This window comes from Columba livia, chromosome 9 (genome assembly GCF_036013475.1).
Source record: "Columba livia isolate bColLiv1 breed racing homer chromosome 9, bColLiv1.pat.W.v2, whole genome shotgun sequence".
Classification (NCBI taxonomy): Eukaryota; Metazoa; Chordata; class Aves; order Columbiformes; family Columbidae; genus Columba; species Columba livia.
Window position 1 is genome coordinate 6,708,701 of NC_088610.1, and position 13,623 is coordinate 6,722,323.

The 13,623-nt window shown below is 44.9% G+C and overlaps 1 protein-coding gene across 4 annotated transcripts in view; it reads left to right on the top strand.

Annotated features, from left to right (window-relative positions):
* Nucleotides 1–13,623, top strand: part of TP63 (tumor protein p63) — a 140,927-nt gene that overhangs the window by 43,347 nt on the left and 83,957 nt on the right. For 2 of the 4 annotated variants that reach the window (XM_065073569.1, XM_065073562.1), the window contains exons 2-3: nucleotides 11,748–11,876; nucleotides 12,590–12,722. In XM_065073569.1, coding sequence (XP_064929641.1) covers nucleotides 11,748–11,876; nucleotides 12,590–12,722 — 262 coding nt within the window. Of the gene's footprint in view, nucleotides 1–11,747; nucleotides 11,877–12,589; nucleotides 12,723–13,623 lie in introns of those variants that run through there. The other 2 variants (XM_065073568.1, XM_021280579.2) reach the window with 1 other exon arrangement.

Sequence of the window (13,623 nt, forward strand, 5' to 3'; positions counted from 1 at the left end):
GAGGCTGCTTGCAGGAAACGTGTACCAGGTTTTAAAGAAAGCTCAGGGCATGTTGCAGGGCTGCAACCCCAGCGTGAGCAATCGTAGCTGCAAGCGCAGCCAGAAAAGCCCATGCTGTGTTCACCTCTGCCATGCCATGGAGTCTGGGTATTCCCATTGGTTTGGTCCAGAAAACCTCACTCAGTTCAGTGGATGCAGCTGTAGCAAATGTGGGAGGGACCTGAATCTTGCATCTCTCATTTTGCTCGTCTCTGGAAGCTTTCAGATGGCATCAGTGCTCAGGAAAGATTTGGAGGGGATTAAAACTTCCTTACCAGGGAGAAAAGAAGCAGAAGCCCCTTGCTGTCTCTCCTGCAGGTTGGAAACAGCCCAGAAATGTTCTTTGGTTCAGGATTGTGAGAACGGGTGCTCAGTTTAGCCCGTTGCCAAGACCAGATCTGAAAGCACAGCACCCTGAGCACCTCGGCCCTGACCCACAAATCTACACCCAGCATCTTCATCCCACAGACACGGAAGGCAGTCAGACAGCTGGAGATCCGAGCTGGACTCACCCAGTTTTCTGAAGTCCATGGTCACATGCTGCAAAAGTCTCCTCTTTTTCCACCAAGCCTCGCGGCAGCAGGCTGAATGAGGCACACACACCTCGTGGTCAGGAGCAGCTGCACGGTGCACCAAGTGTTCACAGCTTCTGTGGAGCTGCCTCGGGAGGACTCCATGTAAATGCACCATATCTAGTAGAATCACTCTATCAGTTCCCATACACTATACTTCTATGTGTGTATCTTTTACTAAATAGAGAATACTGTGCTTCAAATAACCTATTATTGGCTCAGCTGGGTGCTATCTGTATACCACAGTCTGGACCACGTAAATCAACAGTATGGGAGTTCTTCCGATGATGCTTCATCCCTGCACTCCCTGGGAGAAGCACTGAGCCTGATTTCACCTCTGCAGGCATGAGCAGTGCATCCGAAATGGTGTTGGATTCTGACTGTGTCTTTTAAAATAGGTACTAACTAATGTGTGGGGGTTTTTGTTTGTTTGTTTTTCTTCCCTAGTTTAACCCTGTTACTCTTTGGGAGAAATACTGCTCTGGCTTTGCTCCCTAGATTTTAACAGGTGCTCTTTGCCCCACATATTTTCAATTTTATTACGTTAACAAGTAAACTAGTCAGGACCCCAAAGAAATCTCTCCCTGGCAGCTACCCAGCACAGTGCCTGTCCCTGGCTTTAGGGACTGGCCACGCTCATGGTGAACCCTTCATCTGGGGGTTACTCTTGGGTTTGCTTGGCAATGTGATGCCTGCAGCTGGCACTTGCTCTGATGGTCCACAGTCCTCAGGAAGAGATGAGCTCAGGACATCTGGTGGTAGACTGAACTGCAAGAAGCTCAGCCTAGTCCATGCCTAACTTGTTCACACTACACTATATCTGAAAAATGTGTTTGTATGTAGGTAAGGGATAATACACAAACCAGACCTTGAACCTGGGCCAGAACAGTGCTGTGGTTGTAGCTGAGGTCTTTCCTTGCTGCTGTACCCTGGTTCAAGTGGAACTTTTCTGTTAGTGCCTTGGGGTTTTTCTTTGTTGTTTCCCCCCCCTCGCCTCCCCTCCTCCCTAGCTCTGGCCTCTTTCAGAGCCTTATAGTATCTAATGAAAGCCAGTTCCTAACACTCCCACTGCCTTTCTGAAGCTCTGATGCGCTTGGATGAATTACTTTACAATCTGTAATAATAAAGTGATTTCTCATTCTCTGTTGTGGTCTCTGTATTGGTGTGATGGAGGTAAACTAGTGAAACTTGAGAGATGCTAGTTATGCTCAACACTGCAAAATTTCAGCAGATGATAGATAGAAGAAAGAAAACCCAGGCCTCCTCATCTCCTGTGGGAAATATTGAAAACAAGCTCCTTGTACAAAATGAACAGCAATGAACTGCTGTAGATATTGTTACTGGGTAAATGCTGTGCTCACTGGAAAAATACTGATGAGCAAAGCTCAAAAGAGAGAATTTGATTCAGGAAGGTCAGATTTCTGGCCATCGCCTCTTCACAGCTTTTCAATTTTCCTTATTATGTACCTAAAATCACTACAAAAATTGACAATGAAAGCCTGTAATATCTGTATTTTGTCATGACTCTCATCTCTTGAAAATGACCTTGACTGCTTTAATTTCTAGGGTTGTTGCTTTCTTTTAATATTCAGTGATGCTGAAGGAAAGGACACAGCTAGCTAGTTTAGGCTGCTTTGGGCATTTTACACCTGCCTTTTTCTGTCTCTAGAAAAGATGAGGGGTCTCCCCATACTGTGCAGAAGAATGCAACAGTAGAGATCTCCAGGTCTTCTTCTCTGGTAGCTTGTGGATGTTCCTCCAGGCACCTGCTGCAAATCATTATTGATGGAGGATGAGTGGGTCATGGGGTGATTTTGGGTTAGGCAATCCCGCCTGGAGGCACAAAAGTTGATCCCTGTTGTCTTTAATTGTACCTGCAGGTGGACAGCAGAGGTTGACATGTGGCAGCGGGGATGGAGGTGGCACCGACCCAGCAGATCTCTCAGCTGAGGTCTGTGATGTCCTCTCCTGTACCTGGGGAGGAGACGTGTCTCCCTTTGTCCTGCTGAAAAACTGTCAGGGCTGGCTAACTGACTGTGAAAAGTCTTGAGCTGCAGTCAACTTTGAAAGGTAGACCCAAGTGCATGCTCAGCTGGGTATCTAAACCTGAGCAAATCATGTCTATTGTTTAGAACAAAGGGATTTTTTTAAAATTGATTTGAAAATGATTTGTAGTGTCTGAACAGTTTGCCTGTAACATGTAACTTACTTATTTTTGGACTTGGCTTAAAAATACCTCAGAATTTTGAGGGCTGGGCCTGTTTTTTCCTGCTTGTGTTGCTTTTGAGAAGGCTTTTCTCACTTATGCCAGTAAAAGCTCTCACCTCTGCCCGGCAGCTCGGACTCCTCCTTCTCCAGATGGGCACTGCTGTTAAACAGTGCTGCAAATAGGTTTGGGGAAGGGATTGACTGGAAAAGTGAGTTACAAAATCATACATTTGCAACTGCTTTTGGATTGGTTTGGGGTTTAATGGTTTTTAAAAATGAATGGAGATTCAAATTTTCTTTAATTACTTAAATTTGGAAAGTCTTGGGAACATGTTTCTCTGGAGGCGTAATGATGGTAAACAGGCCTCTGTGTGCTTTACAGATTTGGTGGCACTGCTATACTGGAGGAATGGAAGGGCAAAGATGGGCAAGCTGACCAGGGGTTGAGCTGGGTGTCCTGAGCCCCAGCCTTGTGCTCTAACTCTGGACTTCCCGATATGGATCTCTCAGGCTTCTGGAGGTTCCAAGGGCTCTGTACCTCAGACTAGAAAACAGTCATTGCAGTGGCCAGGTGGAGGAATTGCTGTGGTGGTGCTTCCACCTTGACCAGAGCTTCATCTCTCTTGGCCCCTGCTGAGAAAGGCAGTGGGTGTCAGGGCTGAGCAGAAGGGGAGGGGATGTCCGCGACTGGGTGAGGAGGTAGTTTCCAAGGATGTGTGAGAAGGGGAGGGTGGAGAAGGGGTTGTCCAAGGTTGAGCGGGACATAAGAGAGGGGTCTGGGAAAGTTCACAAGATGCTGAAGAATCCGTGGAGAAAAAAGAAATAGTATTGACTTTGCTCCAATAATTAGGGGACAGTTGCTCTAGTGCTGGTGGAGTGATCAGCTGCCTGAAGTCCTGAGGACAAAGAGATGCCTCTGTTATGTAGAAGTGGTCCCTGTAGTCAGGCTGACAGAGATGACGTGTAGGTAGCAGACATGATGATAGGTAGGAAATGCGGTGGGTTCCTGTTGCTGAGAGTGTTCTGAACCCATTCTGCTTCCAGAAGTTGTTCCCAGTGGTCACTGGGGAGCAGGCCATGCAGTGCCCAGTCTGGGAACCCATCAGCACAGTTGCGCTGTGAATCAGAGGGAGCCCTTTTCTCCCAAAGGAGCTCTGCGGCCAGCACTGGAGCAGGGCGCTGGTGTGGTGATACAACGTGCTTTGAGGGGCTGCCACCAAGCTGCAAGTGTTGCATCCACTGTGGGCATAGTTTTACTCAGGATGACTCTAACTGAAAGAAGATGATGAATGGAAAAAAATCCCCCTTGTGTTTTTCAGCACAGTGAACTAGGAGGATCATTCTGTGCAACCAGTTTCACTTTCTTTGATATAGGTCAGTCTTGCTCATGCACTGAGGGCTCGAGTAAAGAGCAACCAGAAAGCTGAATGATCCCTTCATACACCTTTCCACTCTGCTCACACACACTTCCAAAAGAGAAATTGAAATCATAGAGATCAGGATGCGCTGTTACACTACACTCTAGCAGAACACAGAGATTTTATAAGTCATGCAATTAGCATTCCTCTGAGACAGAATTGCTTTAATTCCCCTATATATCATATATCTCAAAGCTGAAACAAGGCATGCACAATGCAAGGCGTGCCTAGAGAATAGAAAGAAGCTGGTAGTCCTCCCTAGGCTGTCCTCAATGGATGCTATAGGACACTGCCTGTGTCACAGAGCCCTTCACCACTGTCACTCCGGGTTCCCTCTTGTGTTCCCGATATCTCCTTGGTTGGTGGTTATGTCTGAGATGAGGGTTCACCCTTCGGGCATTTATCTTCTTTTGTTTTCTAATGCACGTCTCTGTGTCACTGGACCGCTTTTCTCTCAGCTGCCCCTCCCCATAACCCACAGTGCTGCCACATGTTTTTCAGTGAGATCGTATATTGGATCTGGAAAACATCTGAAAAATGCAGGATCTGGGAAAAAACGAATGGACAGTGGAACAATGGGTGGAAGTTCTATTCTGTCTCAAAACATCCTGAGTGTTGGAGTTTGCTATTCCTTACATTCGCCCTTCCAAACCCATTCATTCTTCACTCTTCTTCCAACGATATTTTATAGGACAAACAGATGGGAGCAATGTTATATGGGAGGAAAATCTGAAGAATTTAAAGATGTTGCTCTAAGTCTCGATTTTAAAAGTCAAAGTCTAAAAGCTGGGATGGAAATCTAAAGGAGAATGAATACTTGTGAGTGCAGTTCAGCAGGACCTGCCTCTGCTGGGATGGGAGTCAGTCTCTCTTGGGCTATCGTGAGACAAGACTTTGGAATATGGCATGAGGCAGAGGAAGAAATGGGATAATGCGTCGTACAGTGCAGCTCATGCTGGGAAGGGGTGGCTGCTTGTTGGTGAAGTAAACTGAGAAATAGGTATAGATAGAGGTCAAATACAGATCCTTGAAATTCAAAAGCAATCTCGTCTCCGAAGGAGTGAGAGCCTGCTTGTCTACCCATGGGCTTTCATTTTGCCCCCCCCTTTCACGGCAATGAATCTGTTTGTTACCAGAGGTCTCTAACGGGTGCTCTCAAGAGTGTGTTTCGCTGGACAAGGGTGGCTGCTGTGGCCGTGGGGGACAAGTGTGCCCCAGGTTTTGGGGAATTCCAGATGACACTGCCTGACAGGGGCACGCTTGTCCCGTGCTGCCAGACCCCGCTTCCTTCTCTTGAGCAGCTGTGAACTTCATTAGGTAGCAGTGTCTACAAATCACTGACTGCAGTGTTAAAATGCAGAGCAGGGGGAATTCCAGCAGGACAAGAGCTGCCAAGTTCCTCACGTTTTAAGGGAGCGGCCTGAAAAGAAGCCCCCTCCCCACTCAAGAACTAAAAATACAACTAACTCCAAGATTCAGGCAATTAAGTGTAATGCTCATGAACTTTAAATAGTTTGTTAACTGTTGCTTTTGGTGCATTTTAAGGTGTAATTGCAGAAGGCAGGGACCAGCACAAGGATCGAGATTGCTGGAGCTGCCAGCTTCACTGTTCTGTGACTTAGTTCTTTATCCAGGCCACACTCTGAGCCAATTTAGAGCTAATATATTAATCTATGTATGAATTAAGGGTTTTTAAGTGGTTAACTGCTTTAAGCATTCAGGACAAAAGATTAGTTTTTAGCCTGGGCATCTGGGTTTGAATTCTACTTCCACCCTGAACTCTGAGTGTGGCTTAAAGCAGGACACAGCATTTCTGCAGCCTTGATTTTCAGTCCTGGATTTCAGCATTTTAGTGACGATAAATGAGGTTTAAAGGCTTTTTGCTCTGGGAAGTGTAGTGCATACTCTACCTGAAGAAATTGGGGCCTTTTTGAATTTCTCTATCCAGACACCCGAAATCACTAGTTCCTTATTGAGAAGCATCAGACTGGGACTCAAGTGACCAAGTTTGTATTTCTGGCTGCACAACAGGCTCGCCAAGTAATGATGAGTAATACTATGACCTCCTGGTGCCTTAGTTTTCCCACAGGTAAAATGGGAGTAATTATACTGTCTTCCTTTGTAGAGCACTTTGAGAGCTATGAATAAAATGAGCCATTAGATATCATTATTTAGACACCATTAATTATTCTTTGGGTTAATTTGTATAATGTGCAAATGCTTTCTTTATAAGAGTAAGATGTTCTTCGCTTTGAATCAAGGTTTCCTAAGTGCTCCGCTAGAATGTCCTTTAGAGGAATATATCTTGTGGAAAGAAACAGAAAAATCTGTAGCTTGCAAAGAAAAACTTCTGTCCCCCCCTGCTTGTCCACTGACCAAGAACTACAGATCCAGTGATAGAAAATTGTACACCATTGATAGACATTTGGTGGGAAGAAGTGGAAAGCAACATCCTGTAACTTTAGCAACAAGCAGAAATAAAGCTCTAAATCATTTTGCACATCCCTACTGTGAAATACTTCTTCTTACAAAATTTTACAATGGGGTTTATACCAATGTGAAGCCATGAAGTCTGGCATATGTAAACCACACTGATTGCTTCTGAGAGTTTGTACACTGTGCAGGAGAAACACAAACCACCCAGGGCTCCAGCTTTCAAGGGAAACTAAGGAGAACTGGAGGTGCCTGAATCTCTTGAAACCAAATCACTGAGATACCTTATTAATTTCTGGTTTCCCCATAAACTCTATTGTTAACCTGGGTGCAGTTCACAGTGTTAAAGCTCCAAGCCTATTTTAAATGGAAAAAACAAAACAAACCAAAGAAAACCATGCTACCTCTTGATTGTGACAGCCTTTCTTACTTTTTGGAAGGAGGTTGCTGGACTCATGCATGCACCACAGCACTGCCTGAGCTACATCAGACCTGACCCTGTATCAGTGAAATCAGGTGGCATCTGCCTTTAAGGTTAAAGCTATAGAGGAGGGGCTGTGCATGCTCTCTATCAAACCCAGGTCTTGCTTTCCTCAGGAGCTCCTGTTTTCTCCCCAACAGTAAGTCACACTTGGTGTTTTGGGTTTAGCCCTTTCTAAGAAAGAATATTTGTAGTGAAAAGTGGCTTTTTGGGTGAGAAGTGTTGTTGTGTTACAATAGTTGAGTTTAATAGTTCTCTGTCATTGTTTTCTGGTGTGCAAAGTGGGTTTTTTGTTGTTGTTTTGGTTTTGTTTTTGTTTTGTTGCTTTTCTTTAGTATCTTTGATGTGAAGGTAGGAAGGGGGAAAATGCGGTCAAGAGTGGAAAGCATGCGCTTACAGGGAGGTAGTAGGAGCAGAAAACTGTCTTGTTTCTCTCTGGTTTGTCACTAACTTATGTTGTGCTGGGCCAAGGAGTCAGGGCTTTGTTTCCAACTATGTTGGGACCCTCAGCTCCAGGGAAAGGCAATAGCAGTGCAGATGGTCTAAAGGTTGTGAAAGGCAAATGCTGTGCTTGCCAAGGTTGGTTTGTTTGTTTGTTGATTTTTGGTGGAGTGGGATTTGAGTGTTTTGTTTAACATTCCCAGCCTTCTGTGAGACTCTGAAATTGAGTGCTGTGTGGGCACAGCTACAGGGGTATGTTGCTCTCGCTACCATATTTTGCAGAGGTCTGGCTCATCAGCATGATGGCAAACTGAATCACCTGGGATGCAGTCTCGGTGTGGGGGGTTGTAACACCCAGAACCTCCTGAAATAATTAGGAGACAGCAGAACAATCAGGATACATAAGGCTTCAGCTCACAGAGTGAATCTGGAAAATGCTTTCACCTGGAGTCTGGGCTGCTCTTGCTTCAGCAAAATAAATAGGATGAAACTGAGCTAGACTATAGGGGAAGTGAATTGTTGGCTGAAACCTGTGCTGGGATTCAGTGGGGCAGGAGCAGTGTCCTAGCACTGTGCCAGAAAACCCTGTGCTCTTGGTGAGGTGCTGCTTCTCAGAGAAGATTTAACTTGCTATTTCTGCTAAATAATAATTCTGTTAACTAATTAACAATTCTGGTGGTTTTTAAAGAAGGGAGCTTGTGTGTGCAATGTCCTGTCCAGCTTGCAGTTTGATGGGGGCTACAACCTGGTTGGGCTTCCAACCTGGTGCCATTAGTGCCATCTGATGCTTGTGGCAAGCTGCCTGCCAACTATTTCAGCAGCTAATGCAGGGAATTAAGTATATAGTTTGTAGACTTAAGGCAGCAGGCAAGCTAGATGATAATTGCTACCGTGTTTTGTCCTGTCATAGTCCATGGTTTGGTGTAACAGGCTGTGTTCAGTAGTGTCACCTTCTACAATGCACTTTGGGATTTCTGGTTGCAGGTAAAGGGGATGGTTTTAAAATATCTGTTAATAAAAAAGCAGCTGCTAGAAGCAATGTGAACAATGCAAACTACTGCTATCTTTTGATCAACTTTAGGCACTTGGGGATTGTTTTCCTGAAGTTAGAATGTTTGCTGATATGGGAGAAGACAACTAACTAGAGCAGTGAAATTTATGCATAGATCTTGGTTAGGATTTAGCTGTTATTTTCTTGTGAAAGAGCAAATTTGGGTACTTAGGTATGTTGATTAGCAGACAGAGAGGCTGCTCCTCTATGTTGAAGGCTGTTTGTTAAGGAAAATGGCACTAAGTTTACATTTTATTAAAATCACAGGGAAGAAGACGGTTTAGCTTGCATATAGCTTTGTGCTGAACTGAATGTGGTTTTCTCGTAGCTTGACAGCTCTTTCCCACCTGAGAGCAGGATGCACCAAGCTGGGTAAAAAGCAATGCTCACAGCCTCTCTAATGCTGTAGCCTACTCACAGGTGCTTTGCCAAGGCTGGCCACCTAATCCTGCAGCCTCCTTTGGAAATAGAGCTGTAGAGGTAGTAAAGGTGTTGCAGAGAGTACGGAAGGACTCAAATTTTGTATATGTGAAAGTATTAAGCAGGGAACTTCTTTTGCTTGTCATAGGGAAACATGCCTTTTTGGCCATCAGGTAAAATCTGATAATGCTTTTCTTAGCAATATTAAGCCAGTAGTTTAGTTAAGTACAGGGGTAAAGATGACACAGCTGGAAAACTCCTCTCTGGAGAAATTTGGAGTTGCGTGTTTAGTACAGGGATGCAGGGGTTGTGTCTTGAAGTTGTGTGACTCTTTCCAACAGCTCTACTGGCTTCACATGTGTGGAATAACAAACCTGGTTTTATCAGACCGTGCAGCTAATATCCATCTTCTCCTGCGCTGCAGGGTGTGGGCGCTGTGAAGAGTGTTTGGTTGGGGTAGGTTTACATGAAGCAGCTTCTGCTTTGCTGCTGAATGGGACCACAAGGGCTGAACTGATTGCTTTGCCTTCTTGTGACCCAGGACTTTGTGCAGCTGTGAACCAAAGCTGGGACATGTCATGGCATGCAGGAACCTCATCACACTGAGACTTCTTGAAGGAAAGGAGGTCTCTGAGGAAATGCCTGGGTTTGGTGAAGTTAGTTCTTGTGTACCTAGTAATGAGATGGTGTGGATGGTTGTCACTACCTTTGGACTTAATTAGTTAAAAGAGTTTTTTTAAGTCAAGGGCAGTTGTGATAACCAGCAGATAACTGTTACAAGTGAATGCTTCAGTGATTTGGGAGAACCCATTGTGGGGTTTCTCTGCCTGTCCCTGGGAGGTCAGAACTGGGTGCAGGGTATCAAGAAGTGCTTGGGGTCTGTGGGTTTAGTGGCAGAGTGGGTTGGGGGGCATGCATTCCCCATTGCTCCCCTCCAAAGCTCACAGTAGCATTGGTTCCCATCTTACATAGCAGGCTTTAGGCCAGATCTGTTGTTCTGGGTTTCAATACGGCACTCTTGAAAGTGCCTTACCAGACTGAAAGCTTGAAAGGAGTAATTTCTGATACTTTGTGGGATAACTGCTGTTCTCTGAGGATTTGATAGTGTTTATTCACATGTAGTGTGGGTATGTGAGACAGAGCTATTAACTATGACAATTCTGAATTTTATTTTTGTCTCTGGCTATTCATGAACTTTTAAAGGATGTTGGGGTTTTCTCTGCTCTGCTATTGCTCTGGGGGCCAAAACTGCTTTGATTTTTGTTAGCTTAGGAAAACTGTCTGCTCTTTTCAAAGACCGTGTAGTTCTGTGGGCAGCAGAGGTGAGGAAAGCCCTGCTTTTTGTAGACCAGTCATCCTCAAAACATGAGGCCACACAAATTCAGTAAAGAGAGCTAGATCCCTCTCTGACAGCATCCAGAAATAGATACTTCAGGATAATTTAGAGGAAAATAACAACTGTAGTGTGATCCTTCCTCTGAAATACTCTTACTTAATTTTGACAGCTTAATAAATTAGGGTCTCCTATGCAGTTTGTTTAGACCATTGTGTTAAATAGCACCAAAATGTGCCAACCCAAATGTTAGTCCAGTTCTTTTTGGAATCCATTTATAGCCTTGGCTCCTTCCACAGCCGTTCTCCTGGCAGGGAGACCGTTCACTTGCATTGTACTGAAACAGCCCTTTAATATGAAAATTCTGCAGGGTGCCCCCATCCTTGTAGCAGGAAAGGCAGTCACCTGCCTTGTACTTTAATTAATTTTTTGTCAACTGCAAATATACTCAAAAAATTCCTCCCACTCGCCCTTACATCCATGCAGCCATTGAGTATTTTGACACGGGTATAAAAGCTGCTGTGTTTGAATTTAGAAATTGGCCAGTGGGATGAGAATGTGCAGCTGTGGAAGGCGCGAGTGCTCTGGCTTCGTCACTGCTCCTCTTGGGCCCACCTATTTCTGTGAGGCGTGTGGGAGCTTAAGGGGATAAAAATGGCCAAGGTAATTAGCAGGTCTGGCGGAAATCAGCCAGTTGGGCTCAGAAATTATTGGAGGTGAGAAGGCAGTAGACAAGCAGATACGATCCGATGTGATGGAACTTATGTCCTTAGAAAATACAGCAAAAAAGCAGCGTTTTCTTTTAAATATTGTTCATTTTTTTAAAAGTAATACTTATTTTAGTCCAAGACTTCAGCTGCAGTGGCTGGGCATAGAAGTCACCTAAATCATCCGAGGGCATGCAATCTAGAGGGGCTACCAGCCAGGGAGAGTGGAGTCACACGCTCATTAGGTGTTCCACCTGCTGCAAAGATTACCTGTTTTATATGGAAAGTTGATTATTTGGGGATAAAATGGAAAGTACTTGTGTTTTGTTGTTTGTTTGTTTTATCTGGGATTATTACGATGCAGCATCCCATCAGACTCTGAGGGGTATTTAACTTATTGGGAAGGGTGGCCAAATTCTCTCCCGTCTAAATACAGCATCTGCAGCAGTGCGGAATGTGCGTTGTACAGCTGTGAATGTTCCAGGCATTCAGTGTGTCTCGTTTTTCACACAATAGCTTCTATTTATGGGTTTTCATCAAGCTGGGCTCGTGCATTCAACATATCTTTGTGTGTGTTTTCTTTTTCTTTTTTCTTTTTTTTATTTCCTTTTTTTTTTTTTTTTTTTTTGCTTTTGTTTTTTAAGGTTTGTAGAAACTCCGAGCCAATTCTCCTGGAAGGAGAGCTACTACCGATCAGCAATGTCCCAGAACTCGCAGCCCAGGGAATTCCTCAGTCCAGAGGTGCTCCAGCATATCTGGGACTTCTTGGAACAGTAAGTGGAACCTGTGAAAGAATGCATTTTGGGACAGGATGCCTCTATTAGGCTGTTCAGGGGACAGATGTTGGGGTTTTTGGAGTCTTCTCTACCTGTTGATTAGAAGATGTGGGTGTGAGTCTGTGATGACTGACAGGTCTTGAGCTCTCAAGATGTTCTTCATCCAGGCTGTAGTAAAGCGGAGCAGAGATCACCAGTGACACTGAGTCTCTTCAAGACCGTGGTTGCTGAACTGACTGCTTTCTAGCACACGATCACTTAAGGTGGATGGTTGGCATTTTCCCCCAAGAAAATGGGATCATGATTTTGTGACCAGGCTGCACGTTTTCTTCCTTTACTGATGCCAGGGAGGGAGAGGAGGTGGAGATGGTGCAGAGTTCACTCTGTCAGGCCTGTTGAATTAAATAGAACTGATTCTGTTTCTATGACTGATGCTGACACAGTTTCTACTATAAATCCTCCATGAGTTCTGTCTTTGTGATTTAACTCCTGTTCTCTTGCCTCTTTTTAGCAAGTGAAATGTCCCTCCAGGCCCTTTTCTGTTAAGGGGCTGCTGTTAGCATAGCGGGTGATGAGGTTCATTAGTAATTAATTACTCTATCCTGAGACTGGTTCCTGGTCGTGCCTACGTTCTGGATGGCACCCTAGCACATTGGGAGTGGAGGAAAACACTTTGGCCAATTTTAACTGCATTTCTCTGTTCTTTTCAGGCCAATATGCTCGGTTCAGCCTATCGATTTGAACTTCATCGATGGCCCATCTGAAAACGGCCCTACAAACAAAATAGAAATCAGCATGGACTGCGTCCGGGTGCAGGACACGGAGCTGAATGACCCAATGTGGGTGAGTAGTGAGAAGAAATCCCTTAAATTTAGGGGACTGATGAGATTTTGCAGGACATATTCATTCTGCATTGTGCTGAGACCATCTTCCCTGTCTTGGTGGAGGAGCTGTCGCCACTGCCTCTGACCATGGGAGTTCCTTCTCACTTTGCCTCTTCTGTCCCACTTGCAGAGGATGGTTGGGATGGTTGGGAGCCTGGCTCTGCCAAGTACCGCTGGAGCTTCAGGATGTTCTTCACTGGGTTTTCTTTCTTGAAGGTCAGGTATGAATGAAAACTTGGTTTCAGACCATGATTATTTTTTTTGTCCTCCTGTCTCTAGGTAGACAAAGCCAGGTACTGTTTTTAACAAGTATTGGTCATGGGTGTCTCACCAGTATGGCTTGAGACTGGAACGCAGATGAGGCACTGGTGGTCGCTGGTTCATTGCCTTTGGCACAAACTGACCATCTCTTTCTTAGCAATAGCTCTGGTGAAGAAGCCAGGTGCTATTCTTGCAAGCTGGAGCAGGAGGTATTTCAGGAGACTGAGCTGTTCATGTCCTGTTTCTGTTCCTCCAGGATTTTGTGTACTTTGGGGTAAAAATCATGTGTGGTTTGAAATCAGTGTGGGTATCTATAAATTTTCTTGTTCCTCTGTGTTTGCATCCTAAGAAACTGTGACAGTTAATTCCCTGGCTAGTCATCCATTGTTTTTAATGTGCTCAAATGAAGGCGTGTTGGCAATCTGCATCCTGTCAGTGTTTGTAACCTGGAGGATCTCATCTGCAATGAAAGAGCTCCCAGATCATGCTGATTGCAGTCCCTAGTGCCAGAAGGTTTGACCAGTTGCTGTGTCTCTGGTCTGCCTGCTGGGGAGACCGTGGTGCTTTCCTTGCAAGATTGCAAAGGCTAAAAAGAACAC